This window comes from Simochromis diagramma, unplaced genomic scaffold, assembly GCF_900408965.1.
Source record: "Simochromis diagramma unplaced genomic scaffold, fSimDia1.1 OVJJ01000344.1, whole genome shotgun sequence".
Taxonomy (NCBI): domain Eukaryota; kingdom Metazoa; phylum Chordata; class Actinopteri; order Cichliformes; family Cichlidae; genus Simochromis; species Simochromis diagramma.
The window spans coordinates 11,635,481-11,663,310 of NW_024387375.1; the positions used below are offsets into that span (position 1 = coordinate 11,635,481).

General features: G+C 39.9%; 1 protein-coding gene across 1 annotated transcript; it reads right to left on the minus strand.

Annotated features, from left to right (window-relative positions):
• Positions 1-3,547: 3,547 nt before the first annotated feature.
• On the minus strand, positions 3,548-27,412 carry kcnj5 (potassium inwardly rectifying channel subfamily J member 5). Its single transcript, XM_040008961.1, has 4 exons — positions 27,264-27,412; positions 17,363-17,442; positions 14,363-15,236; positions 3,548-3,956 (listed from the first exon to the last, which is right to left on the minus strand). Exons 2-4 carry the CDS (start codon positions 17,423-17,425, stop codon positions 3,571-3,573), a joined length of 1,323 nt encoding a protein of 440 aa, XP_039864895.1. The 5' UTR covers positions 17,426-17,442; positions 27,264-27,412; the 3' UTR covers positions 3,548-3,570.
• Between the last annotated feature and the right edge of the window lie 418 nt (positions 27,413-27,830).

Below are 27,830 nucleotides of genomic sequence, written 5' to 3' on the forward strand. Positions count from 1 at the left end.
AAACCCAGCAGACCACGTGCACAGCTGTGTGTGCAAAAGTGCCTTCTGCTGATGTGTGTAGCACACGCAAGTGAAGGAGTTAAATTGCAGCCTTTCACGAAAGACAGAGACAAAGAGGGAGAGAAAAGATACAAGTGACACGAACCCATCTTTTACCAGTGGGAGCTTCAAGGGAATGAAACGAGGGGAGTCATTACAGTATCATGTAAGAGGAGATTTGAATGCTTAATAAGATATAATTGCAGCAGGGAGACATAGTTGCTAAAAATGGGACAATGGGGTTTAGGAGCTTGTCTTTTAGTCTATGGATGGGTTCTGAAAGAAAGAAACGTCTCAAATCAGCACGGGCATAAAGTATTTGCTCGCTTTACTCGGCTCTGTCAGTTTGTCCGTGTTTGTTCTCGGTGGGAGATGTTTGACAGGGTCAGCTTGTTTGCAAAACAAAACATGATGGACAGAAAAAAATATGGAAAAAACTCAAACAACTGCAGAAGTCATCCCCGCCTGCTGTCTCTCAGGGACCGTGATTCTTTCCCTCATGCAGGATGCTTTATTCTGACTACTGAGATGTTAATGGCCAACGTGCTTTCTTCTTCATTCAATACATGCATAATTTAACAGAAGGGGGAGCGTTTTAGCTAGGCGTCTTAAGCAGACGAACAATAGTTAGTGTCTTGAAGTGGTGCCATTCATCTTTATCTTTAGAAATGTACCTGTCTTTGATTTCCTTTTGGCAGAAATAGCATGTGCAACTTGGCAAAATAATAAAAGAACATTTTGTGTGTTGTTTTGTTTGCATGTGTCATTGTTGGCACGAGGTTGTCATGACTGTGCAGTCTTGTCTGTCCCCTCTTTCTCTCTCTCTTTCTCGCAAACACACACACACACACACACACACACACACACACACACACACACACACACGCTCATCCCCATGCACCTGCCTTGGGTATCTATTTCAATGCACCACTGAATGGATGCATTATATTCATCATCGTACATTATTCAGATTTGAATCAGGGTCTGTCAGCTTGCTGGCAATTCAACTTCCACATTTAATAGCTTGGACAAGAATAGCCTTGACAGCACATTGCTGTGATTCACTGAATTTCTACGGCACGCTGGCCACTGAATGTAACACCATGTTTCATTTTCCTAACTGGTTGTACTCTTTGAAATGTCATTACCCCTGTGACTTCTGCAGTGTTTTCTCTGTTGGTAGTTAATAGCTGCGGTGCCTTTCTTAATCAGTCTGCTGGCTGTTGTGCATGTAAATTCAATCGTAGTCACAGAAAACACAAAGCTGACTCAGGGAAACTGTTTAAGTCCTGAAGGTTCTAGCAGCCACAGCAATGTTAATCCATTTTTTGAAATTCAGGCGTGCGGTAGGGGCAGGGGGTGTGTGGTGGAAACAAAGTTGCTCTAATCTTCCCACATTTGTTTTCCTTGCCTCAAGCTTAAATGCAAGACGAGATTGTTCTGCACTCATAATTGCTGGTTGCTAAAGTTCCCTTCTCATGATTTGATGCACAGCTAATCCAGTTTTCAGGTAGCATGTGTACGAGGCGCAGTCATTTCACCCAGAGCCACTTGAGTTAAATGTGTCATTTTATCACACATCAGCTGATAGAGTGCAGAGTCACTCCACATCAAGGTACTTTTAAATCCTCAGTCGCAACGTCATGTGCGAAATGCCTACACATTCATAGACTCCCATACACTTGTTTGTGCATGTGCAGATTATCTAAAAGGAACATGTTGTTCTTTCGGCCATATTATGTTTATTCCCACAAGAACACACAGAAAACAGATGACATTCAAGGAATGAAAAAAATGACCTCACTTGAATGATAAATATACTAAGGTGCCAAAATGCCATAGTGAAAATCATTTTTAAAAAAAAGGCATCAAATTAAATAAAAGAAATTACCCAAAAAATGGGGGGTTTTCTTTTGGTGATTTTAAAATTGCACATCATGTGACAGTATACTGTAGAATGAATGTAGAATTAATTAATGTATAATTTGGATGACTAGAAAATACCCTGTTTTTCCTGTTACCTCATCCATGCAAGCTCAAGTGACCTTCAAGGACAAGTCTAAAGTGATATTGTAGGAAATGGGTCTCATAGTTTAAAGTTTAAAGGACCATAAAGTATATAATGTGAAACATCTAGGGCTTGTGTGATGGTGGTGAATTTGCAGACTGAATGTGTGTGCTCACTAAAAAAGTGCCAGATTATAGGGCAAAAGCTGAGGGTGACCTTCAAAGGGGGGAAAAAAAGGACAGCAATAAGTTAGCCAGATGTTAAAGTCACGAAATAAGACATCCTGTTTTTATCTTTAGTATATTTAGCTTTAATGCAGCTGAAAATATCAAGGTTGATTATCTGTAAGCTTTTAAAACAAACAAAAAAAAACATAAAAAGGATACATGGAATATTACATTTTGCTTGAGGAGCATTTGTAATTGTCATATATAAAAATCAAGAGCATTTCAAATAGGATTTGAGCTTGAACATTACATATAAGTGTTGAAAGCTATATCTGGATGTTAGTTTTAACTAGAACTGACATGCATTAGCCAGTGGCGGTGGCTAGGTGGGAGGGTAGGGTAGGTCAGTGTGGAGTCCCCTTTATAAAGAAATTGTGCTTTATGTACCAGGGGCTTGAAATGAAAGCTTCATTTGCTGCAGTGGGCAGGTGAATTAAATCTTTAACCAACCATACCGTAGCACATTTATGCAGTTTTGCCAGCATTTGCCTTGTTGTTATTCTTAGTTTAAAAACCTGAAAATGAGTAGAAAATGAGGTACTAGCTGGTTTGTTTTGGGTCAAGGCTCCCAGTGTGTCGAGGACAGAATTAGACATCTATAACGAGAGACAGCACAGACGTGAGGAAAAGTGCGATCAAAGAAAATAACACTGGATTGTGGTTGCCGGCACACATTGCCTTCATAATGTTCTTATTTGTTTGTGCACACTTGAAGACTCTTTCCTTCTAGGTGAGTGAGATTTCTGGCGCAGAAGAACAACAGTGACAGAGAAAGGATAATAATCTCCTATATTAAATCAAAAAATTGCAGATAACAAGGTTCCATTACCACACAGAAGCTGCTGTCAGACACACGAGCTGAGTTATGAGATTATGCTTTAACGAAGCTGAATTAACACACTCTAAAATGAGAATACTGGATTCATAATAAGCCCATGGTAAGCTGTCATGGCTACCAGTTTCCGCTCAAGTTTACATTATACAACTTGAACTGTCAGAGTTATAGCAGTAAGTGGTCATTATTGTATATAAAAACACAATCTGAACCCCCCCACCTGTAAGTGTAGATATAGATACTGTACATGTGTTTTTCTGTATGTGGACTATTTGTCTACAAAACCAATCTATACTATAGATTGACACTCTAGTAGAGGAATATTGCATGAGTTGGTGGCTGGAGATATGTCTTTTATCTCTGAGTGCTGCAATGGACCAAGCCGGCCATTGACCAAATGAAACCATATAATGTCATATGTCTTTATCCAAAGTTTTCTGGGCTTTTAGCTGTCAAACCCATCAGTCAGACAGTCTGTCAGCAAGTGGGAGCTCTTCTAAAGCAGCGGCTGAGCCATTGGTCTCCCCTCTGTCACCCCCTGAAACCCTCTCTTCAATCTCCTCATCTTGGCTCAGTGGATCCTGCTGTGACAGTCGGTTTAGGGGGTCAAACGTATGCATTTTGGGTTCAGGGCTGAGGAGGGAAAGCTGTGGCAATAATGGCTCCTCACGAAGTTTAGCCGCCATCTCCTTTGCGCTGCAGGTGGGTGTGTTGGTCTCATAGACATCGTGGAAGTTATTGTAATCTACCTCGTAGAAGCCCTTCTCTAAGGATAGCACTGGAGTGAAGCGGTAACCCCACAGGACCTCAGTGTCCAGGTACGAACTTCTTGCCTGACACGTCATCCCTGCCAAAAGGTAAAGACAGGTGTATGTACACACACAAACATTCACACAAAATCAAAGAGCACACACGACAGTCCGAGGGGTCCATACATGAGAAACCAGAGAGCCAAACACACACAACCAGAGTGGATAGGTAAGCACACAATGACATAGAAAGAGGCATAGGGAGAAAGAGCATCAGTTAATTATTCATGGTTACAAAAGAACAGCAAAGACGTGCATACTGTTTTCTCTACACTCTTATCATCAGTCTCCAATCATATAACTAGAGTATTTTTTTAAACACTGAAGTATTTGGCTAGTTTGTTGAGTTTACACATAAAAAAGACTGTATATAGTCCATTAGTTGTGTTTTAATAGTAAGCAAATCTGAATAAAAATAGTACACGTCACATGCCAATATTGTGTGTGCACATGCTTTGATAGTCAAAAGGCAAAACAACTACGCATTGATTCATTTAAATGCTAAAGGCACATGTTAATTGCATGTTTGTAGCTTTTGCTCAGTAAAGTATTAAAGTATGGTTTAACACTGTGGCTTAACACAGGTGTGTTACTCAAATAGCAACAATAACAGCTTGGTGTAAGTATAAGACTTGGGAGGCAGCATTCACAATACAGGGAGTGCAGAATTATTAGGCAAATGAGTATTTTGTCCACATCATCCTCTTCATGCATGTTGTCTTACTCCAAGCTGTATAGGCTCGAAAGCCTACTACCAATTAAGCATATTAGGTGATGTGCATCTCTGTAATGAGAAGGGGTGTGGTCTAATGACATCAACACCCTATATCAGGTGTGCATAATTATTAGGCAACGTCCTTTCCTTTGGCAAAATGGGTCAAAAGAAGGACTTGACAGGCTCAGAAAAGTCAAAAATGGTGAGATATCTTGCAGAGGGATGCAGCAGTCTCAAAATTGCAAAGCTTCTGAAGCGTGATCATCGAACAATCAAGCGTTTCATTCAAAATAGTCAACAGGGTCGCAAGAAGCGTGTGGAAAAACCAAGGCGCAAAATAACTGCCCATGAACTGAGAAAAGTCAAGCGTGCAGCTGCCAAGATGCCACTTGCCACCAGTTTGGCCATATTTCAGAGCTGCAACATCACTGGAGTGCCCAAAAGCACAAGGTGTGCAATACTCAGAGACATGGCCAAGGTAAGAAAGGCTGAAAGACTGACCACCACTGAACAAGACACACAAGCTGAAACGTCAAGACTGGGCCAAGAAATATCTCAAGACTGGATTTTTCTAAGGTTTTATGGACTGATGAAATGAGAGTGAGTCTTGATGGGCCAGATGGATGGGCCCGTGGCTGGATTGGTAAAGGGCAGAGAGCTCCAGTCCGACTCAGACGCCAGCAAGGTGGAGGTGGAGTACTGGTTTGGGCTGGTATCATCAAAGATGAGCTTGTGGGGCCTTTTCGGGTTGAGGATGGAGTCAAGCTCAACTCCCAGTCCTACTGCCAGTTTCTGGAAGACACCTTCTTCAAGCAGTGGTACAGGAAGAAGTCTGCATCCTTCAAGAAAAACATGATTTTCATGCAGGACAATGCTCCATCACACGCGTCCAAGTACTCCACAGCGTGGCTGGCAAGAAAGGGTATAAAAGAAGAAAAACTAATGACATGGCCACCTTGTTCACCTGATCTGAACCCCATTGAGAACCTGTGGTCCATCATCAAATGTGAGATTTACAAGGAGGGAAAACAGTACACCTCTCTGAACAGTGTCTGGGAGGCTGTGGTTGCTGCTGCACGCAATGTTGATGGTGAACAGATCAAAACACTGACAGAATCCATGGATGGCAGGCTTTTGAGTGTCCTTGCAAAGAAAGGTGGCTATATTGGTCGCTGATTGTTTTGTTTGTTTTGAATGTCAGAAATGTATATTTGTGAATGTGGAGATGTTATATTGGTTTCACTGGTAAAAATAAATAATTGAAATGGGTATATATTTGTTTTTTGTTAAGTTGCCTAATAATTATGCACAGTAATAGTCACCTGCACACACAGATATCCCCCTAAAATAGCTAAAACTAAAAACAAACTAAAAACTACTTCCAAAAACATTCAGCTTTGATATTAATGAGTTTTTTGGGTTCATTGAGAACATGGTTGTTGTTCAATAAAAAGATTATTCCTCAAAAATACAACTTGCCTAATAATTCTGCACTCCCTGTATATTTTATAACAGCATTTCTGCTTGCAAAAGTGTAACTGGTAACACTAACAATATATAAATAACGTCCTCATTTTATGTTTGACAGCGTTTTAGTAGGTAAAGGTGAATGGCTTGGACATGAATTGAGCTGTGGTTTGGGGAAGGCCTCGAAAGGGACTGAAGAGGAAGAATTGAAAAGGGGAGGGACGGTGGGGCACGTAAACAAGATTGAACAGTTTGTAGGACTGGGGGAACCTATATAGATGAGAACCAGAAGGAGCAGTATGGAGGCATGGTCCGGCTCGTGAAATTCCGATACTTAATCTCCAGCTAAATAGCATTCCTTTTTGATGAGCTACATCCATGGTCTTGTTATTATACATGGTGGATGTGTGGCACAGCTACTGGAGCAGTGCAACTGTAAAAGTCCCTTTGCATGTTTTCTTTTATGACAAGTGCAAATGTCTGCTCATGTTTACATATCATTTGTAGGCCTGAGAAAACTGGCTAACCTAAGTCGAACTCTTGCTATCGTTGTCATTAGTTATAACTGTGTTTTTCTTCCAGTGTAGGTAGCTGGTGTGAAATAGACTTAAAAATGTGAGCTGCAGAAAGTTAGTGGTGCAGTTAATACGTTCTTGTTAATAAATTAAATATGACCTAAAGCTAAATAGCAGCTAGCATCAGAAACCACTGCATTTTTTTATTGAGGAAAAAATAATAAAACAGTATTTCACCATACCTCCTCATTGATAACTTTAAAGCAATTTTAAAATGGAGCATTTCAATATTTAATCATATAAAGTTGGGCTCAGAGGCTTACATTATTCATCATGGGCATAAATGTCTTGCTAATCTTGGGCTTTTATTGATTTCTTTGAACTGTTCTTTTTCCTGGGTGGAATTTGAACAGCATACATCTTTAATGACTTTACAATACAAACATTAAATGCACAAGTGTGAATTTTCTCTAATCCACACAGGGACAAAATTCTTCCTACAGGGAACCAAACTAATATTTGGCTAAATGTCCAAATATTGTTGCACTGGACATGAGCTTTTTGCATATTTCTGGCTGGATCTTTTAAGCCAAATTCTTTGCAGAATTATTAGAGATTACTTAATTCTTTAGTTTTCCTGGTACGTACCTGGCTTTTAAGCAAAGTCTACATATGTTCATGTGGTTGAGGTCAGGGCTTTAGAAAAATAAATTGAGTGTGGACAGTGACACTGATGTTCTAGTAGTTTCCAGTTCATGGCAAGCTTGAGACTTAATGGTTCCTGGGTTTATTATGAACATCCTAACCATTTTTCTGTGACAGTTTGGCTCTTCTTTTACGTCTTGGCAAAGGGGTGCCATACCCAAATAACTTATATTTACATAGATTTGTTTGAAATGCTGCTCTTGGAATCTGCAGTTGTTTACTCAATATGCCTTAGGCTTATCAAGTTAAAAGGCATTATATAACCTTCAAGTGTTTGTATAGATTTGGGTCTGTATAGATGTGCTTTTGTCCTTGCATGGAACAAAGAATTCCAAATTGTATGGAAACCTGTCCACGCAATTTGTTTTTCAATAAAGATGTGTGCTGTACAATCATTCCACCCAGGAACAAAGAACAGTTCAAAGAAATCATTAAAACCCCAAATTACCATGGCATTCATGCCCACAGTGAGTGCATATAAACTTCTGACAGCAAAGTAAGTTTTCCCACTTCTCAGTATTCTGTCTGTTTTTATATCAGCAGCTTTGAAAAGTCTGCGTCAATTAGCTAATAAGACTTACAGCTTTTAAAATAGCCACAAAATAATCACTGCCACAACTTTCCAAGCTGGAGCAATCATTCACATGCTCGATATGTAGCTGTATATCACTTTAAACTGCAAACATCTGACTTTCCATCGATAACCTTTGAAATAAATAATCTGTATGTATGTAACATCCCCAAAAACATCAAGCATGGGATGAAACTGATATGGTATCTAGTGTGAGAGGAGAGGCTTTTGCACATTTTCTTCAGCTTTCCCTCTGGATATGAGTGGCCTACTTTCCACATTTAACTTGTGAAATATAGCATCTTTCAGTTCCTAATGACAAGAGATTCTATAGTGTATTTTAAGGTTGTTGAAATAGTATTTGATGTGTTTGTTTTAAAGCCCTAGTTTAGTAGTCTAAATCCATTAAGCTGTTCAATGAAGATCTTTAGTACCTTCTCCTGTTGGCATGTAGTGGTGCACAGGCTTTGTCATGACTGTCACAAAACAATATTTGACTTTATATTGGCCTTGTGGAAGATAGAGACTTCACAGATATAATTACAGTATTTTGCTAATGAATGAATTTAGTCCCTATTGTTGTGATCAGACAGTACTCCCCCCCCCCCCCCCCTGTTTATTAGCCATTTTAATAAACAAAGACCCTCCTGATAGCCATGTGTAGATTGTTATTGTAAATTTCATTGTGATACATTATAAATATACAGTAAAAAAAACAACTGATGTTTCTTTTAGGATAATTTGGTCACTTCTGCAGAAGCAGTATCTGGAGATTTCTACAGCTTGTAAAGAGGACTCAGATTTGTTTCATCCATACAGTAAGTGCAACGAGTACATTTCCTCCAAAACAATGCCGCACAAATGTAGTAATCAGGGTGAATTTAAAAAAAGTATTTTCCAAATGGAAACCATATATTTCATTGGTTTCCATTTGGAGGTGCAACTTTAAGTCTCATGGTATCATGCCTGCTGGAAAATGGAACAGATTCTTTTCCAAAGGAAAAAGGCTACCATGGAAAACTGCCGTCATGGAAAAAGATCATGACCTGTGAGCATACCATGACTTGAAATCCAGGTGGAAATGATTTGTTGAACTTGACATATCCTTACAGTAAGTGACAGTGATAGAGCCTAGAACATCATTGACACATAATGTGTTAGTCTCTTCTAGGTGATTTTGTTTACTACCAATGTGTCCATCGTGCAAATAGTTGTAGTAATCTTGCTAACGGATAAACCATATAAACAGTATCATCAAAAAAGTAAAATTGCAAAGGTCAAGTTGAAGGTTGTAACTTGACCATGTGTCTTATCTCTTTTGTTTTCTGCCCTCAAGGGTTCCTGTCAGTACACACGTGTCCTCTGATGAACAAAGATGCTGAGGGCTTATCTTGTGACTTTCTTTCTGCTTTTTGTTTGTGGGCCGAGGCAAAAACCTCGCGACAATCGACCATCCTTCTTCAATCTGAAAATCTGCTATTAAACATGCTCTAATGAACTTAACTGCTGATACATAGGCTGCAGGCTTTGTATTGTAAATCAAGAATCAGCCTCTATCAAAGAATCACCAAACAAACAAATAAATAAACATAAACAATGAAAACTAACCAACTAACTAAATAAAAAAATAAATAAGTAATGACTCCTGAAATGTCATTCTAAGCTTAGTTATTGTTTGCATTAAACTTTAATGGCCCCATCTCAGTGTTTGAAAAGATTGTTTGCTTTATATTAATTCTGGCAGCCTACAGTCATATTCACTTTTTTTCTTTTCTTTTGTCTCTCTTTTCACCATTTGAAATCATATTTGTGGGTCCTGCTGCAGATATCGGTTTTATGAATTTTCTTGCAAAGTATAAAACAAAAAACAGCAGCGCAGACACCGTTGTTTTCACAAGCAACAATGATGATGATGCAATATTCTTTCTGTATTCTGAGAACTGGCATAAAAGAGGGTTTATTTTATATATAAATATTGTGAAGGACACAGGGGACAAACACACTATGTTAAGTTCAGTTTAGAAACACTTCTCACAGCAAAGTTTGTTGTTAGCAACATAGTGTATATGACTGGGCCTCCATCACAGCAAGTACTAAATAGAATGAAGCATGGTCACGTACAGTTTTAGTTTCCTAATATAAAACATCAAAACTGCATCTGCTGTATGTTGCTGACAACAAACCTCTCGTGGCTTTATTGTTTTAAAGTACCGCAGTGAGTGTTTTGTGAGTGAAGATGCTGTATGACTTTATCTCTTACATAGCTGTGGAGGAGTTTTGACCCACTCTTCTTTATAAAGGTGTATCAGTTCATCAAGGTTTGTGGGCCTGCATTTATGCTCAGCTTTCTTAAGTTCCTGCCACAGGATTTCAGTCAGGTTTAGGTCTTTTCTTTTTCAGCCATTCTGTTTGATTCTGTCTACTTGGGTTCATTGTCCTGTTGCATCACTCAGTTTGGGGCAAGCTTTCACTGTAGGACAAACTGACTCACATTTACCTCTAAAATACTTCGGTATGCAGTACAGTTCATGGTCTACTCAATGACTGCAAGGTGCTCAGGGACTATGAATGCAAAACAAGCCCATATCATTAGCCCTACACCACCATGCATTACAGTTGGTATAAGGTGTACGTGTGGATATGTTGTGTTTGGTTTTTACCAACATGGTGCTATGCATTATATCCAAACAACTTGCTCTTCTTTTTTCAGTTTCTTTGAGCCTTGCACAATCTGACCTTGGAATTAATTTATTGGGATATCTACTCTTGGGAAGATTGGCAGCTGTCTTGAATGCTTTCCACTTGTGAATGATCTTTCTCACAGGAGATGATCGACTTTATGCCAAATTGACTAGATTTAGGATCATTGCTGTATTGTCGCAGGGCCATTACCTTACAATCTGAATCGCCTTGAGGCCACTGTTGTTTTAATTTGGTGCTATATAAGGAAAATCCAACTCAATTGAATGTATTTCCTCCAAACATTGTTTTAAACTGAGTGTTTCAGACCTGACAAATACCTAAAGCTCTACCTTTTAGGTACACACTTGCTGATGATCACTTTATCAAGTGCATTTAATTAGGAGCATCTAGCTGCTACTTATTCTCTGAGTTTATATGGAAACATCAAGGGTGTACCTTTTATATTAAAGTGTTTCAGAATTTTGGCCATTGTTTTGTTTGAATAAACTGTGTAATATATATTTCCTGCTTTGCAGTTCATCTAAGGCACTGTTATTATTTCTTATCATGTCCCAATATGTAAAACTTTAGAATTTAAAGAGGGTGTACTTTCTTTTTACCGTGACCGTACATCTTAAATCTAGAGTCTGACTCAAAGTCACAGCCAGAGTGCAGCCAATGAGGAAATTACAAGCAAGGCACACTTTACTAAATTGAGTGCATAAAACGTAGTGCATGCACATGTAATACAATTTGCTCCCATGTTTTTAATAAATGTTGCCCCACATTTCCATAATTCTTGGCCACAGGATTCATTCCAGTGTTTTGATTCTCATTAAAGAAGCCACCCTCCAAAATGGATTATTGAATTGCACTGGACTGTGATGTAATTGAGAAGAGACCTTCCTCAAAAGTGCAACTTTGTAAAGGGATATTTTCCCAAAATCAGTCAAGACACCAACAGCGTCCTGTTTGTTACACCACAACATTTTGTAAAAGAAAAAGGAAAAAAAAGAAAAAAAGAAAGACGAATTTTGCATCATAATTATTGTTATTAAGATAACTAAAACCTCCACTGTAAAGGAGGGTCAGCAAATTGCTGTTTGCAATCATTGAATGACTTCTCTCTCATGCTGTGTTGCAGCATAAAAGCTCAAACCAAGGCACCAGTATTCTCATGTCGGGTATGGCTATTTTGAGAAAGATAGATGGATATTTGTTAATTGAGTTAATACAATATGGATTGCATGTTTGAGTCTGCATGCCAATTAATGAAAGAAGACTGAATCATTTATTTGCACTTTGCACACAGTCTCTGTGTGCTCTTCTCATAGCTGGCTGCACGGCAATGTTATTTGCCTACATATGGCGTACTTTCATAAAAACTTGATTGTACCTCATTGTCCCCCCTTTACAACAGGGCAGAGGTGTTTGTGCTGTTGACCAGGGAAGTTTGGATCTCTGCTCTTTCTAGCAAAATAGCTGGTGCGATGACCTCATTTTATGTGGGAGAAAGACTAGCCTGTTGTGCTGGACTTCTCCATAAGCACTTATCACTTATATAGCATTTAACAGGCTCGTTAGTATCTACATCTATGGATATGTAGGAAAGTTTTTCAATCAAATCACAACATTACCACTTTGGAATTTTCAAATAGGTGTCATAAAACTTTTTAAAAAAGGTTTTATTATTTTTATTAAATAGTATTATTAAAAACGTATTAATAAGTACTAATAAGTAATAATAATAATAATAATAATAATAATAATAATAAGTAATTCCCATTAAGACTTTATAGAAAAGGGAGTGAGGGAAGCAGGGGTGGCCTATTTTTTTGTTTGTTTTTATTAAAGTAAAACCATTCCTTGCTTTCAATTAAATATGAAATTGATAGCTTTTGTTGCATCAGCTAAAGTGATCCAAAATCTTGTGTAAGAATCTCATTCAGTTTAAACTTTATTTTAAACTCCAATTTAAATTTGGAATAAAAAGTGTGAACATGATTGCATAATTTTACTCATTTTATACTCATTAGACTTGGTTATTGTATCGTGACATTTTCCCACGATTTTAAGTTGACTAACTGTGAAGTGTATCATAAGCTGCTTTTATTTCAGAGAGCCACTTTGTTATTGCAATTACACTTGAAAAGCAAAATTTGGTTTAATATGTCATGTTTGTGTTTTGCTTTTTTTTTTTTTTAAAAAAAAACAAACAAACAAATAATGTGGAAGCACCTCTTGTAAGTGATTTCCAGAGCCTGACTCACCATTATGCTGCACACCACAGGCTACACAGCTAACAAGTAATGGCTGCGAGAGCATGAAGCCAGTTTCACCACCCACGTATGTATCGCTTCCAAAATATATGTGACGACATCCACGTGAGGTCGTACGCAGGATATTTTGTTTATTAATGACTTTTTATTAACGACACGTAAAGCCTGGGCCTGAGGTAGCTTTCTGTCTGTCACTGTGTTCTTTCTCACGCACAGAATGAAAGTCTCACATACAAAAAAGGAAGTGGGGGAGGGCTGGTGGATGGTCAGATTAGTTTGTTGCCTAGCGGTCAAGGACAGTGACGACATAACCCCTGCATGATGCCATGGTCTCTGCCGGTGAAGCGAAAGGTGATTTAATGCCTGAGTCAAGTATCAAGCAGTGTGAGCAGGAAGTGGGATGACTGCTGGTGCTTTGCAGGAAAAAGGAAATAAATAAATAAATAAGATGAAATAGAGCAGAAATGTTCACACGAATGCAAAGCTGTGTCTGGTCATATTAGGTCATTTGATGGTTTGTTAGAATTTTCAAAAAGCCAACTGTGGCATCATCAGACCGCTAATCACTGTGTGTCTCCTTTACTCATGTGAAGTATGATGCAATCCAATAAAGTAAATTAGTAGCATGTATAATTCAATTAATTTAAAATGAGTATATTGTAATCAGTCCTTCAACAAAGGCCATTAAAAAATGCAGGTTTGGCATATAAACAATACTTGATTTAGCCACAGGAACAAGTTAGATTGACAAATGAACAGCTATCTATGGGCCGTGTTTTTGCAAATCCCTTCAGTGGCACATGGACATCATAATCTTTCATATTTTTTGTCTTGTGTTGAACTTGTGGCCTTGACTGCAGTTTTAAGCTGGGAAATACTTTCTGGAACTTTACAGATACACCTGGTCATCTCTGCGCCATTAATGTAACCAGCCTGCAGCACTTTTCAGGACTGCTTGGTTTTTACCAAAAACACAAGCCAACATTGCAGGTAGGTACGCTTCATTGAATTGAAAATAAACAGTATCAAAGGCAAAACTTTGAAGTAGCAACAGTAGAGATGCCGGTACAGATAAACATTTGTAAAGAGGTTTTAGAGTTTATTTGTCTGCCTCGGTTGAAGGAAGAAATATTTAGTTTTGCAGTTATAGATTAAATAAAAGAACAGTCAACAACTGTTGTGGAATTAAGAAAATATACATTTCAAACAATTTATTGACTCTAAACTGACCCATATAGAATAGGAAAGATATATAAAAAAAGTTTTCTATTTTTTAATGCATTATTATTAGGTTTTAATTAGTATTTCTGTCTTTCCATCAATTACACCATTTCCAGTCAGCAGCGCTTACTGGCAGGCTCACCTTTCCTCTTTCGCCTCTCCATCCATTAATCCATCCTAGCTCACTGCTTGCAACATTTCCTCATCTCTTTTTTTATTGACTTATCCTCATTTGTATGTCCTCCCATACTTCCTTTACCCCTTCCTGATAATCTTACCCCCTTCATACCTGTGGCCTCCACCATTCCCTCAAGAATAACCACAATCTCGAACTCCTCCTTTTCCATTTGCGCCAGGGACATTTCCCAGAAGGGGCTCTTCTCATTTATTTCATGAGAGATGATGAGTGGTGAGACCAAGAACAGCCGGTCATCCCCTGTGTCAAAGCCAATGTTGATGTCAGTCTGGTTGAGCGGGATGAACTCCCCCTCTTTGGTCTGCTGTGAGCGGATCAGCTTTGCTCGAATCGATGCCTCCACAATGTGAGAGTTCCTCAGGTCGCCCACCCGAAACATCAGGCACATCTTGTTATCTCGCACCGATATGACAGCGTTGTGTGAGAACATGAGGGTCTCAGCACGGTTCTTTGGCTGTGAAATCTTAACAAACATGCAGCCCACCATCATGGCATTGACAATGGAACCCAAGATGGCCTGCACCAAAAGTAGTATAATACCTTCAGGGCATTTTTCGGTAATTACACGATAACCATACCCAATGGTGGTCTCCGTTTCAATGGAGAAGAGGAAGGCTGAGACAAAACTATTAAGGTTCTCCACACAGGGGGTCCAGCCCTCCTCGTCACCATGCACTAGATCCCCACGGATGAGTGCGATCAGCCACCAAAGAAACCCAAAGAAGAGCCAGTTGACTACATAGACCAGTGTGAAAATAAAGAAACTAAGACGCCAGCGTAGGTCCACCAGCGTAGTGAACAAGTCACTGAGGTAACGGTAGGTCTCTTGCACGTTTCCATGATGAACGTTGCATTTACCATCCTTTTGCACGTAGCGCTGACGTGGCTTCTTCACTGGGTCGGCTATCAGGTGGGTTCGCTCTGTAGAGATCTGAGGCTCCCTCAAATGTTTGGGAAGCTTCTTCACCTATGTGAAAGAAAAAAGACAGAGAGTGCCAAAGTAAGGAAAAGAAAGACGGTCAAAGAAATTAGGCATGAAAAGACAGAATTAGAGGGATATTTTACCCGCATTGATTTGCTCTGAAGAATTTGTTAGGCATAATGTGCTGGAAGATGTATGTGTTAACTATCACTGCAGTATGGGATTTTCTATCAGGTTTTGCTAAGCCACACTAGAGGTGAGGGAGAGAAGATAAGCGAGGCAAATCAAATTAAGAGCCGTTATAAAGTCACTTTGTAGATGTCTATGTATACACAGAGGGCAAAAAAGAAACAGAGAGTAAGGACACAACAAGAACACAAGGACACTCAAGCCTTTGTCTATGTTGGCCCAGCTCCAGCGAGGCAATCTGGCTCCACAACCGTGCCCTGCCTTCCTCCCTGTCCCTTGTGTTCTTTTGCACTCTATGGAACATTTGCAACCTCGGATAAGAACAGATCTACCACCATCCTTTAAAAGACCCTTTAAAAGACCCTAAAAAAACTGATGTATAACTAAAGAATCACCTTACACTTGTAGGCATTATTATAATATCATATTATAATATCATATTTTGTTGAGTTTATTTATGGTTAGAAAAGGCAATGCTTCACAATGTAGCTATAAATTCAAACATGATTTGGAAAAAAAATGTTGTTTTGGCCTCCCTCTTACACAAATAAATACATAAAAGACCAACATACACCAAAGACAATGTTTTAAGGGACCTTTCAGAAAAGCACAAGGACTCTTTATTGAGACACTGACGCTGTCAGATCTCAGTTGGTAAATGAAATGATTGTGTCAAGACGAGACAACGATTGTGTCTCTTTCTGCTAATCTTACACCTGCAAACCATTTCTCCCCACAGCCACACGTTCATCAACAGGAAAGTTACATCCATCATAGGGATGATCATTATCGTGGTTTAGTTGGAGAACAGCACAGTGTGAGCCACAAACAGTGTCCTTTTTGGTGCCTTTGATTGTAATGCCTGAAAAATAAAACCTGCCGGATTGTTATTTTAATTTTCAAATAGTTTTACTGTGTCAGCTGCTTTTTAACTGCAGCTGTGCTAGGTCACATCTATATACTATATACTTTTTTAGATATAGATTTAATGTGATCAGTTTTTAAGGACCATTTCGAAAAAGAAGAATTGAAAGACTATTCTTATTGATCTGCATTGCAATTAGTGGCTTGATGACCGTGCGTTCACTAAATGTCAATGCGGTTCCTTATTACAGACCATAGTCAGGGAAAATGCATCAAACAGTCATGCAGAATGCAGTCGGCACACCGCTTTTTAAGGTAATGCTTTAAGCGTTTCTTCTCTACTGACAAGATGACTTGACGTATGGCCGTGTTTTCTCGAGTTGTTAAATGCTACTACAGAGGTTTTCAATGAAAGACAGCCAAAACAGGCCTTTTCATTTCCACTCTTTGAGCTGGGTTAATTGAGTGATAGATGAAGACATCACAGCTAGTGCTGCCCAAACTCCAGCCTTTGTAGTCAATACTGTCCCTGGGGGTGATGGCCCTTAAAACAAATTCATTAGCTGTCTCTGTTTGGCACTAGTAAGTACTGGGAGTTTTCTCTCACTGAGCCTCGCCAGACAAGGTTGAGTAAGCTGCATAAGTTTCAATCAGCTTGGGAATTCAGGATGGATAACAACTCCACTAGTTATTTGGGATGGCTGTTTTTTTGGTCATTATCTTCACTGCCAGGTAAACTGAATTAAACACTTATTTAAACTACTAAAAAAATTACACTTTGGTAGCCTTAATTCATGTCCATAGTACTTATTTTATCTATTCAATAATTCTACAGCATATCTACTTTATAGGGTAGATAAATTCTTGAGTTCTTAAGCATTTCCATAATACTTTCCACAATGCTTTGTTTTCAATGTCAGATCTTTCCATATTATTCATTCTTATCTTCTCTCTATATATCTCTCATCTATTTTTCTACCCCTGCTTTCCCAAAAACGATGTCTCACCTCCACTCTCTCATATAGTTTCTCTAGTATTTCACATTTAATCTCTCCCAGTTGTTTAAATATAAAGTAATACAGATTGGGCAAAATACAGTGTGTGTACTGTGCAAATACCTGTGCAGGGGTGACGCCTATCTCCATGTTGTGGTCCATTAGGACTCGGGAATCTCCTGCCATCCTCAGCTGGAGCTAACCTGTCGAAAATGAAAAAGTGCTTCATGGGATTTGTTATACTAAACATATTTCCAGAATGGTCATTTGTTTATTAAAATAAACCAATGTGACAAACAATAAAAGGTCATAGCTATGTTACTGAAAGAGTACATACTGCATTGTAGGTACAATCTCAGGCTTTTTACATTTCAACCCCTAGGTATTGCATAACAGATACAGGTATTGCGTGAACACATTGCATTTAGTTGCATCCATTATTGAAGCTGATTTGGTCCGTGTGCAACTGTAGCAAGATTTGGGTGCTTTGGAAAATATGTTGGTCATAACTTTTGCAGACAGGATTTGTAGGCGCAGCCAGTGGTTTAAGGCTGTCTGGTTTATGTTCACAGGATCTCGACTCTGCTTTTTGTGGATTGTTGACCTCCAGCTTACACTGGGGCAGTTTTCCTTAGCACCTCCAGATCTGAGGCAGTGGTTTTAAGCTAAAAAAAAAAGGTAGGTTCCAGACTGGGAAGGAGTTGTTGCACCAATAAAGTATCTCAGGCCTGGTTCAAAGGAGGGATGAGGGTCCAGCTTGAAATTAAGAGGTGGACTGGTGAGAATGAGAGGTGAGTTGAGTGAGTGTTGATTTGCTGTTTCTTCTTCACTCTTTTTTTTTTTCCCCACTAACTGTGTTTTTACACCATTCTGAATTTAATCATTAGTTATTATTAATCTCTGGCAGGGTCTTTACCTTGCAACATAAAGTACCTTGAGACAACTGTTGTTGTGGTTTGGCGCTATATAAATAAAATCAAATTAAAACTGAATTAAACCACGCCTACAACATATAGGTAGAAAATGAAAGAATAACATCACCCATGAAAGTGCACTCTTTTACAAAATAGACTCAATAAAACAAACTTCAAATGGTTTCTAGGTTCACTCTTGGATCTCAGTAATTCAGGAAGTACTCAGAATAGAGATGGCACATTGAAAGAAGACAATTTGGGCAACAGCACGCTTCCTGGACACTTCTTAAGGCGAGGTGTTTTGAGCACCCAAAACACTTGGCCTGAAGAGGATACACTTAGGAGCTCATGTCTCATCTGGCCTGGGAGCCAGTGGCTGCATAGAAAGAAGGTGTGTCTCTGCTCAGACTGCTTCTCCAAGACCAGGACTCAGATAAGCAGAAAATGGATGAATGGCTTTGAAATCGCATGAATTTGTCATTATGTCAGGGTTTGCCAGATGGTATATTAAGATGTCACAGAAAGCTATAAGGTTAAAAAAGGTCAAGCCATTGCAGTTGTAATTGTTGCAATATATTTTTTCAAAAGTCTATATAAAGATTTTTTTCATGTAGGCATTTCCAGGGATGTACTTGTGGGGGGAAATTACTGTTATGGCAGCTTGACTTTGCTGCGTAGAAGGAAAAAGTAAGCTTATTTTTATATTCAAAATATAAAGGCACAAAATGTCTTTATTTTTTACCCCTGTTTAACTGCTTGTTAACCCAAACATCTAACCAACAAATCACAAGGCAGCAGCTCAATGTATTTAGGAATGCAGACATGGCCAAGACATTCAGCTAAAGTTCAAACTGTGTCAGAAATGAGGAAGAAAGGTGATTTATGTGAATCTGAACGTGAGACAGCTGCTGACCTGCTAGGATTTTTCCCATTTTTCCTGACCTTTTTGTTTTTATAATGGTCAGTAAAACACATAAAATATCCAGTTAGTGGCAGTTCACTGGCATAAAATGTCTTGCTGATATTAGAGGTCAGTGGAGAATGACCAAATGCTGACAGGGAGACAACAACAACTGAAAAACAAAGCAAAAAAACAAACAAACCAAACACTCATTACAATTAAGTTATGGAGAAGAGCGTCTCTGAATGCACAACATGAAGCAGATTGGCTACAGCAGCAGAAGACCACACAGGTCCCAATTATGTCATCAAAATTAGAAAATGCGTCTAGTTGTACCAGTTAAGTAATGCAGCCCATCTGAGTATTGTTGCTGACCCTGTTATCCCTTTATGACCACAGTGCACCCATCTTCTGGTGCCACAAAACTCCAGTCACCTCAAACTGGTTTCTTGAATGACATTGAGTTGAGCTTTAATCAGTGAGAACACAGCCATATGTATTTATTAGTATTTAGCTCAAAAAACTGCTGTAGGTGATCACCGCCAAGAAGAGCTAGCATCATGGCCGCACACTGCTAGTTAATGAACACAGCACACTGCCAAACTAGAGCACTGAACGTGCCAAAATGTTTGCTGACAGTGTAGTTTGCATGTTTTACCAATAACTGTACTGGCAATGCACTATCTGCATGTAGCAAGTCAAGCATGAATATTTTTTCACGGTTATGTTTTGGTATACACAGCGCAGGGAACATTTGAGGTCAAGACTGAATCACAAGACAGGATGTGAGCATTTGTTACATAAACCTAACCACACTGAGGATATCAGCTGTGAGGCTGAGCATTTCCATGAATTCAGTTTCTTGTAAACTAGGTTTGACAAAGCAAATCATTTGTGCATTATTTCATGCACAAAATAATGCACACAAATGGAGGACGTGAGGGCAAAAGTCAGCACCTGAACAACCCTGATGTGCTCCCTTAATTTTATTTCCAGTTCAGACTCATGAAGTAAATATTAAATATTTGACTATAACCACCCTGCCAAACAAGACCTAAGTAAGGGATTAGCTGACCTCATCACGCTGGAGGTGACCCAGTGCCCAATGCTGACCAATTTGCCTGGATGATGAGGCTCAGCTGCACATTTTTATTTTAATGATGTCATTTTCCCAAAGAGCAGGCTCCTCATCGCCATCGTTGCCAGTTCTTGTGACTGTGTGTACCCACTCGCACACACCGCTCTCTCGATAAAAAACGAAACAACAACAACAAAAAACCCCGAACACTGCTTTCACTCTATTCATCATCCTGCCCATTAAATTTAATGATTATTCTCTTAATCAGTTAGTGGCAGAGAAATAAGCACCTTCAGCTGTTTCCTTCCCTTTACATTCATTCCAATATAAAATGAGCATACATATTTTCTTTGTGGTTGTTTTTAGCACAACTGAAGCCAGTAGGTGATGTGCTGTGACAGTCTCCGGTGCAGTGTGATGCGGTTTTAAAGAGTTTTTCCTCTGCTGTTGAGTTGTATTACAAAACAGGTATTTTTAAACATCTGTTGTGTGAGGTCCAAAGTGACAGGGAAAGTAGAAAGGGAACACTTTTAACGTCTCCTGAATGATGTGGGATTTAATTACTGCCACTACTATAATTTTAGAGGGAAGTGGTGTGTATGTGGGGTTTCAGATAAAGCCCTAGTTTTGGAAGCAATCTTACTACACCTTTGGAGCCCCAAAAGAGGCAATTAATTTATAGAGCCCCTGGGTGTTATTTGAAAATCAGATACTTTTAATTTGCTCAAAGAACAAGGGATACACGGGGCCTTGAAAGTAACCAAGCAAAGGAACAGTAAATTACCTTTGTGGCTCGTTCTTGACCTTAACAACACCTGACATTTCTTTGCCATCTGTCTTTGATGTTACTTTATTTGATCACTGACAAACGAGGGGAGGGAATACAAAAGCGAGCACAGGGGAAGTGAGAGGACCACGTCACAAACCAGATCCACACAGGAATGTAGTGTTGACAATGATCGTCCAAAGCAAAGGGCAGAGTGACGTGACAAGCATCTGAGCAGAGAAAACACAGACAGACAGACAGACAGCAGAGGTGCGCACAAAGCTTTCAGCATAACTTGCTGAATACATTGCAGGGGTTGCAAGGTCTCACTTTCTGACTCGTTTTTTTTTAGGTTCTCCCATGAATTAAATATGATTCCCCAGAGATTTGTGAACTCCAGACCCGTGTGCGCTTTCAGAAAGGCTGTAATTGCAGTGTCTGCTCGCAGTTGCAGATTCAACAAGCCCGAATGAGAAGTGTTCGAAATGGATACCAGCTGGGGTGTTTTATCTCAGCGCTTTAAGAGGGTAACAAGCATTTATCTTGTTACCCGAAGAGTGACAGGATGCTTTGGTTGAATTGTGGTTGTGTCCTGATAACAAGAGCACTCATCTATTGTGTTTAAAGCCAAGAGGTACTAGTAAACCAGGCAACTTGCCTCCTAAGGGATATCTACACTACATATATTTCCCTTATTTGCTGACACCGCATGCTATAAACAATTATCCACACAGAGCGCAGCAAAATGTGCTTTGTTCTCCGTCTAACCTGTAGCAAGCACTATAATTTCCCCTCAGGGGCTGACTGGTACTGAATAGCTTTTGCTTTGTGATTTAATTTCCTATATTTTCCTGAACTTCAGAAACTTGTATTGTTAGCTTTGTGAAGTAAGAGCGAGCTTGTAACTGAGCTAAGAGAGGTTCACATCAATACTAATCACCAACATGCAAATAAAGCCCTTGAATCAGATCCAATCCTGAATTATAATTCTTACTTGATCAACTGTTTGGTTCAGTAATCCCCCAATTTCTTCTTTATTTCACATTATGTGGAGATTATCGATTGTGCTTTCCTTATTTCCTGTCCGAAAGCTTTGCAATTGTGCTTATTTTGGAAATGCTGACGCTGACGCTCGCCCTGGTAAGGAATAACTTTCAGGATCCAAAATAAAAGATAAAATCTGCAGTATTTTTAATACAAATAAAACAGCATGCATTTTTAGTGACTTCACACTAGACTTTTACCTGACAGTGGTGCTTCATTTCACCATTCCTCATTGACCTTTCTGCTGAGCATGACAGGGTTACAAATGGCAGCAAGATATGCAGCAAACACAGCAGTATCCCTTAGTTCAACGGTAAAAACAGGACTATCGGAGGATCTCATCCATAGATTTTGAGCTCATGGATGAGTGTTTTCTGTTGTTTCATCAAAAAAAGAGAGACAAGAAAAAATAGAAATAAAAAATAGAAAAAAAAGAGAAGAAAGGCAGATGTTGCTAATTTTGCGAATATGTTTTTAGGATTATCTTAAGACATTAAGATGTCAGCTAGATTTAGGTTTACCAGTCCCTGCATGGTAAAGATATCTGCACTGGTAGAGTCTTTCTACAGGAGCACAAGAGCTTTGTATTTGCTTGACTGTCCACGCTTCTCCACTCCTCCCTTCAGTCATGGTTACTGGACCTGTCATGATTATCCAAGGCTAAGACTGGCCCATAAAATAACATGGCTTCATCCCTATCTCTGCTCACTTATGACACTTTGAGGTCGGGCAGGTCAAATGACTAAAAATGTCCCCAGCTAGTTTGTCTCCAGGCTCTGCAAACACACACACGCACACACACGAACTTACCAACTTACCACGTACCATTTTCCCATTATGCCCGATAGTGAGCTGAGTGTATCCAGTTGTGCCCTTCCTTCGAATGACCTTCTCCGGAGTGACACTGCTGCACCAAGACATTCCATTCACACTGGAGAAATAATTTTCCTAATGATTCATCCCACTCTCTCACACACACATCCTTTGCATCACACCTTCCTTGATTGAGTCTTTTCACTACTGTACAGTTTTTACAAAAAATTCACCAAAGCCAAAAATGTCAGTCTTCCACTAAGATGAGCACCTTTACAAAAGAAAAAGTGATGGCCATTTCACATTGCTGCTGAAGTGGGAGTCGATGGGATTAAAACCCAACACCTACTGGAGCCAAATCGCACCCTCTTCAACCATGCTGGCCTGAAGTGTGAGAGACGTGATGGAAACAGAAGTGAGATGTGTGAGGCAGAGAGGTGGATATGCTCCCTAACACCCCCTAACTTCTTCTGTGCAGTCTATAAATTGGACCCACTGATACAAATTCTCTGCATCCAAAATCAGTCTTAGTGTACTTGCTTATTAATCCTCTGCCTCATCTAACTGTAGAGGACAGAACAGGAGGGGAAGATGAGGTGAAGTGAGGCCACAAGCATGGTAGGGGTGGGGCTGCAGAGCCGGGGCAGCACATGGAGAATGGTGGAAGAGCCAAAGGTCATGATCTGGATCAGAATTCATAACATGCTTCACTGTGTCCCCGTGCTTGTCCCTTTGAGGATGCTCCTTCTCCATAGTCAGCACATACTAAGTCAGAATGAAATGAGATTAGGGTCTGTCAGTTGCATGTTAAAAAACAAAAAACAAAACAAACCCAAACCTTATTCCGGTGTGTTGGGTATAGCAGCAGAGTAACAAGGTCTCTGCTCAGTTTTTTGCTGACGTGTCCTTCAGCGGAAAGCTCAAACCTCTGTTTCTGACAGCAGATGACATGCTGTGAGTGAGTCCAATCTGCATAAATGTGAAGCAAGTTGGTGTCGAAGCAAAAAAGCAGAGCAATCTTGAAAACATTCTTTCAAAAGATGTCAAATTAAAAAAGAACATGGTGTCACTCCACAGGCCTTAACCGTGCAGCACGTTGCTCTTGCATCTCTGCTAATGAATGGTAAATGTACGGAGACTTTCCAGATCCATCATCTTCCTCTTGGTGATGGATGCTCACATCCCGTGCATAAAACCTGATAAAAATCACCCTGATCCGATAGAACAGATCCGAGGTGTATTTACATTTTCATCCTTTTTGACGTTATTGTTGTAATTTTTTTTTTCGAGTGCTCAAAATTAAGTATGTGCATCAGCAGTATGTGCTCTTCTGTATAAAAATCTGTATTTATCACAATGCTGATTAATGCGCATTGTTCTTACGAAAAGAGAAAGGAAAAAACATGGTTACACAATATGGATCGAATTTAGTCAAGCTGTCATTGTGTCTGCAAATGATATTCATGGGCATTTGTTATACTGGCCAAACAAAATAGCAGACTGGTGCATTTCAAACTAAACAACATCCAATTCTACCAGCATGTCTGAAGACAGATATTTACAAGTACATGCACCATGTAAATGTCCCACAATGCAATTGCCCTTGTGTGATTTAGCTAACTGGCCTGGCTTGAAATGTTATCCACTGGATATGAGACATCAATGCACATCTCCTACAGACTGCAATGCCTGACAAAGGCAGCCATGTGCATAGTGCAAGCATTCTCCCTTAACATAGTAAATAAAGGATAGTGCAAGCAATAACCTGCTGCTAACAGAAAGGAGCGCGGCCCATCATGAACATGCCCACTTAACCTGGAAATGTGACAATTTTTCACATTTTTTAAAATGTAGCCAGTGACAGAGTACATTTTACAGTCCTGTTGTTAAAGAGGTAGCTTTGCAGCATTAGTTTTTAATCCTCTCACACCACCTGGACAGCATATGTTACTAGAAAGCTCACTGAGGGATGTTCAGAGCAAAGTGTCCTGAAACAACCAACAATTTTTAAAAGATTTCTTGGCAATTACCCACGTACAGAACAACACTGCATCAAGCTACAAGATCCCTAAAGCTGTTTTTTTCCCATTCATGATGGGTAACCCTAGGTATATGTAGAAGTGTAGACATGCTTTAATGTTTTTTTATGTTAGTATAGGTGTGCTGGACAAAAAGACAACCATGACACAAAGCAGTGATCCCTGAAGCAGTCATCTCATTACCAAACACAGGGTGAAGGTTTATTTGTGTTGTGTGTAGGCTGGAGCAGCAGCAGCAGCAGTCTCATGCACTCTATCAACTTTATGTGTGACGAGACTATAGAGAAAACGCACGCTCTGTGAAGTTGTGGCAGAAGCAGAGAGTGTGCCATGTTATAAATCTGCTACATAAGCATTGTAGGTGCCACTTTAACATACAGTGGACAAGCACCGATTTCCATTGGTTGCAGATTTACGAGCGCATAAACAGAGTGATTGATCTTCCTGAGGGAAAGACTAGATTATTTAAGAAATTGTATTCAGCGCATCTGTCTCTTGCAAGTAACACAAGCATCAGATTGCTTGCATGTACAGCTCACAGAGTGGCGGGGCTTTGAATTATAGACAGTAGTTTATCAAGAGCACAAGCTAAAACTGAAGGAGAATTTATAGATGGCAACTAGTTCAGTAGGGCTGCATAAATAAGGCATCTTTATGTAGATCTATAAAAAAATAAGATACTGTAATTCTGAGCTGCACTCGGAGATGGATGCACATTTTCCAGGGTGTGTGATACTAAAAAAAAAAAGAAAAGAAAAGATGCAAAAAGCAAAAGAAAGACAGACAAAATCTTCACGGCTGGCTAATCTCTTGACACAAATGTGCCACTGTGGTATTAGAGAATCGCGGATGTGGTTTTCTCCCCATCCCCTTGAGACACACAGTCTTAACAAAATAAACACATCCAATTAATTATTCACACTGTCTTGTCTTTTGAGTCTCTTTAGATCCTGCTGAGCATTATTCCTGCCCTTTGCCCTGTTTTGTCCACTTGTTAGGGAGATCTGAACACGGGCTTAGTAGGAGGGAGGAATCAGGTGCACAGCCATGAATTACAGTTGCAATGATAGCCCTATAAGGTCAAAGGCCTATCTATCAAAAAGCATTACATCACAGCAGTTCACACTTTCCATCTGCAGCCTTGACATAGCAAATCACCGTTCAAGCAGATGCGAGAAGGGTCACGGTGAATTGCAGTGATTAAAAGTAACGTCGAGTGTGGCAAATAAGCAGGTTTTTGTTGCAAATTTCGACATTAGGATATCACCCCGGGCTTTCCCTTTTTCTGGGTTTGAGTTTGAGTGATGTGTAAAAATGTGGTTAATGATCAGAGCATCGGCTTTAGTATTCCTCCACATTAAAAAATCATGATCGAGTCTGCACATTGCCTTGACACCGTCTTCCCGATGTGCCTTCATGAGATGATACCAGGACAGACAGGAGCTTTAGAGATCAATTAATGTGGCCATTAAGCCCGCTGCAATGTCATCAAAGTTTTACAGCAGCAACTCTTGAGATGTGTCTCCCACAGAGTCCGCCATACAGTAAGGGAGGTTGGGGAAAAAAAGTGGGGTGCATGAGACATTAAAGCGAGCAGCTGTATAATCTCCAGGCCAGAAAAGAGGAATTATTTTCTCTTAACACTTTTGATGCAGTCTGCAATATTCATGCCAGCAGCTATCACGACCCAGTGTCCTTTGCTTCATCTCCAACTTTTATAGAATGGAAAAAAAGAAACATGCAAAGCCCAAACATGCTGCGCTGCATGTCGGATGTGCGAGACCCCCTCCTCTACACACACGCGCGCACAGTCACACTTACAGTAACACACAGATGCACGTTCACTTTAGGTTCGCTGCTGCGCTTGTAAAACTCCTGCATTGTACTGAGAGAACTACAGCACGGAGCCCAAATAGGCACAAACAGTAGAAGTGTTGACAGGCTTTTCTCTGCTTGCGTCAGAGATATTCAATGCCTTTTTGATTACCCTGCCCCCTGCAATGAGGGGATGCATAGTGATGATCTATATATCACTGCAGTGACATAGGATTGGGGTGGGGGTAAAGGGGGGGGGGGGGGGGGAGTGCAAGATGTGGTGATAAAGGTTATTGCTGAAGTACCGTAAACATTTTTCTTTTCCCGGTCTCTTCCTCTTGAATTAGCTTACATGTTCTCTTTCAATCGGCCATTGCATTCGCTGTTTCTAAATATTGGATATTGGATTCTCACAGTTTTGGATTTCTCCTTGTAGTAATGCACACTTTTTTTATTTGTCAATTCTCAAACAAATAATGCTGTCATGCTATGCCATTCGCAGTCAAACTGAGAGAAGACAGCTTGGACGAGGTGCCACGGTCGTATCATGCATCAATGGCTTTAAAAACCTCCCCTCTCCTCTTTTGCCTTCCTCTCCCTGTCTCTTCCTCTGCTTTTTTTTTCCCTCCTCCATCGGTGGTGAACGACGCTTACCTTCAGGTCTCTGCAGGAGTAGCTGGCGGGCTCCCTTCGAGGCATTTCACAGCGGCTCTTCTTCCCAGGACTGCACGCTCCTTTCCTGGCTTTGTTCAATAAACAACAGCCCTCCTGCCTCCCTCCTGCCACCCAGCTCCTTCTGCTCTTCACCACTCTCTATCTACTCCTGTGTGAGAGGGGGGTCTGTCTGTGCTTGTGTGTGAGGGAAAGAGGGAGTGAGAGAGAGAGAGCTAGAGGTAGAGTGGATGCGAGAGGAGATGGGAAGGATGTTAATATGCATGTGTTTTTTTTTTTCCTGTCTATTTTTCCTGTTCCTGTCTTCTCACTTCGACTGAGATTGTACTCTCCGTCTCTCGGGATTTGTCCTTTATTGGAGTGTATGTGTTTATGCCTGTTTGCACTGAGCATCAGTTTCAGTGTGTGTGTGTGTGTGTATACATCTACCACATGGTTCCTTTTTTATCTGCTGCATAGGCAGAGAGAAATAGACTCAGAAAAGTCAAGTACAGTGAGAGGGAGGCAAAGTCAGATGAGGGTGGTGTATGTGTGTGTGTGTGTTTGGCT

Bases quoted from the DNA above. Each gene is read 5' to 3' on its own strand.
- kcnj5 (XM_040008961.1), bottom strand. From the start codon at position 17,425: ATGGCAGGAGATTCCCGAGTCCTAATGGACCACAACATGGAGATAGGC. The intron at 15,237-17,362 runs GTATTTGCACAG...TCTTTCACATAG, and splicing joins TAGGCGTCACCCCTGCACAG to GTGAAGAAGCTTCCCAAACA. The intron at 3,957-14,362 runs GTATGAAGGGGG...ACCTTTTGGCAG, and splicing joins GGGAATGGTGGAGGCCACAG to GGATGACGTGTCAGGCAAGA.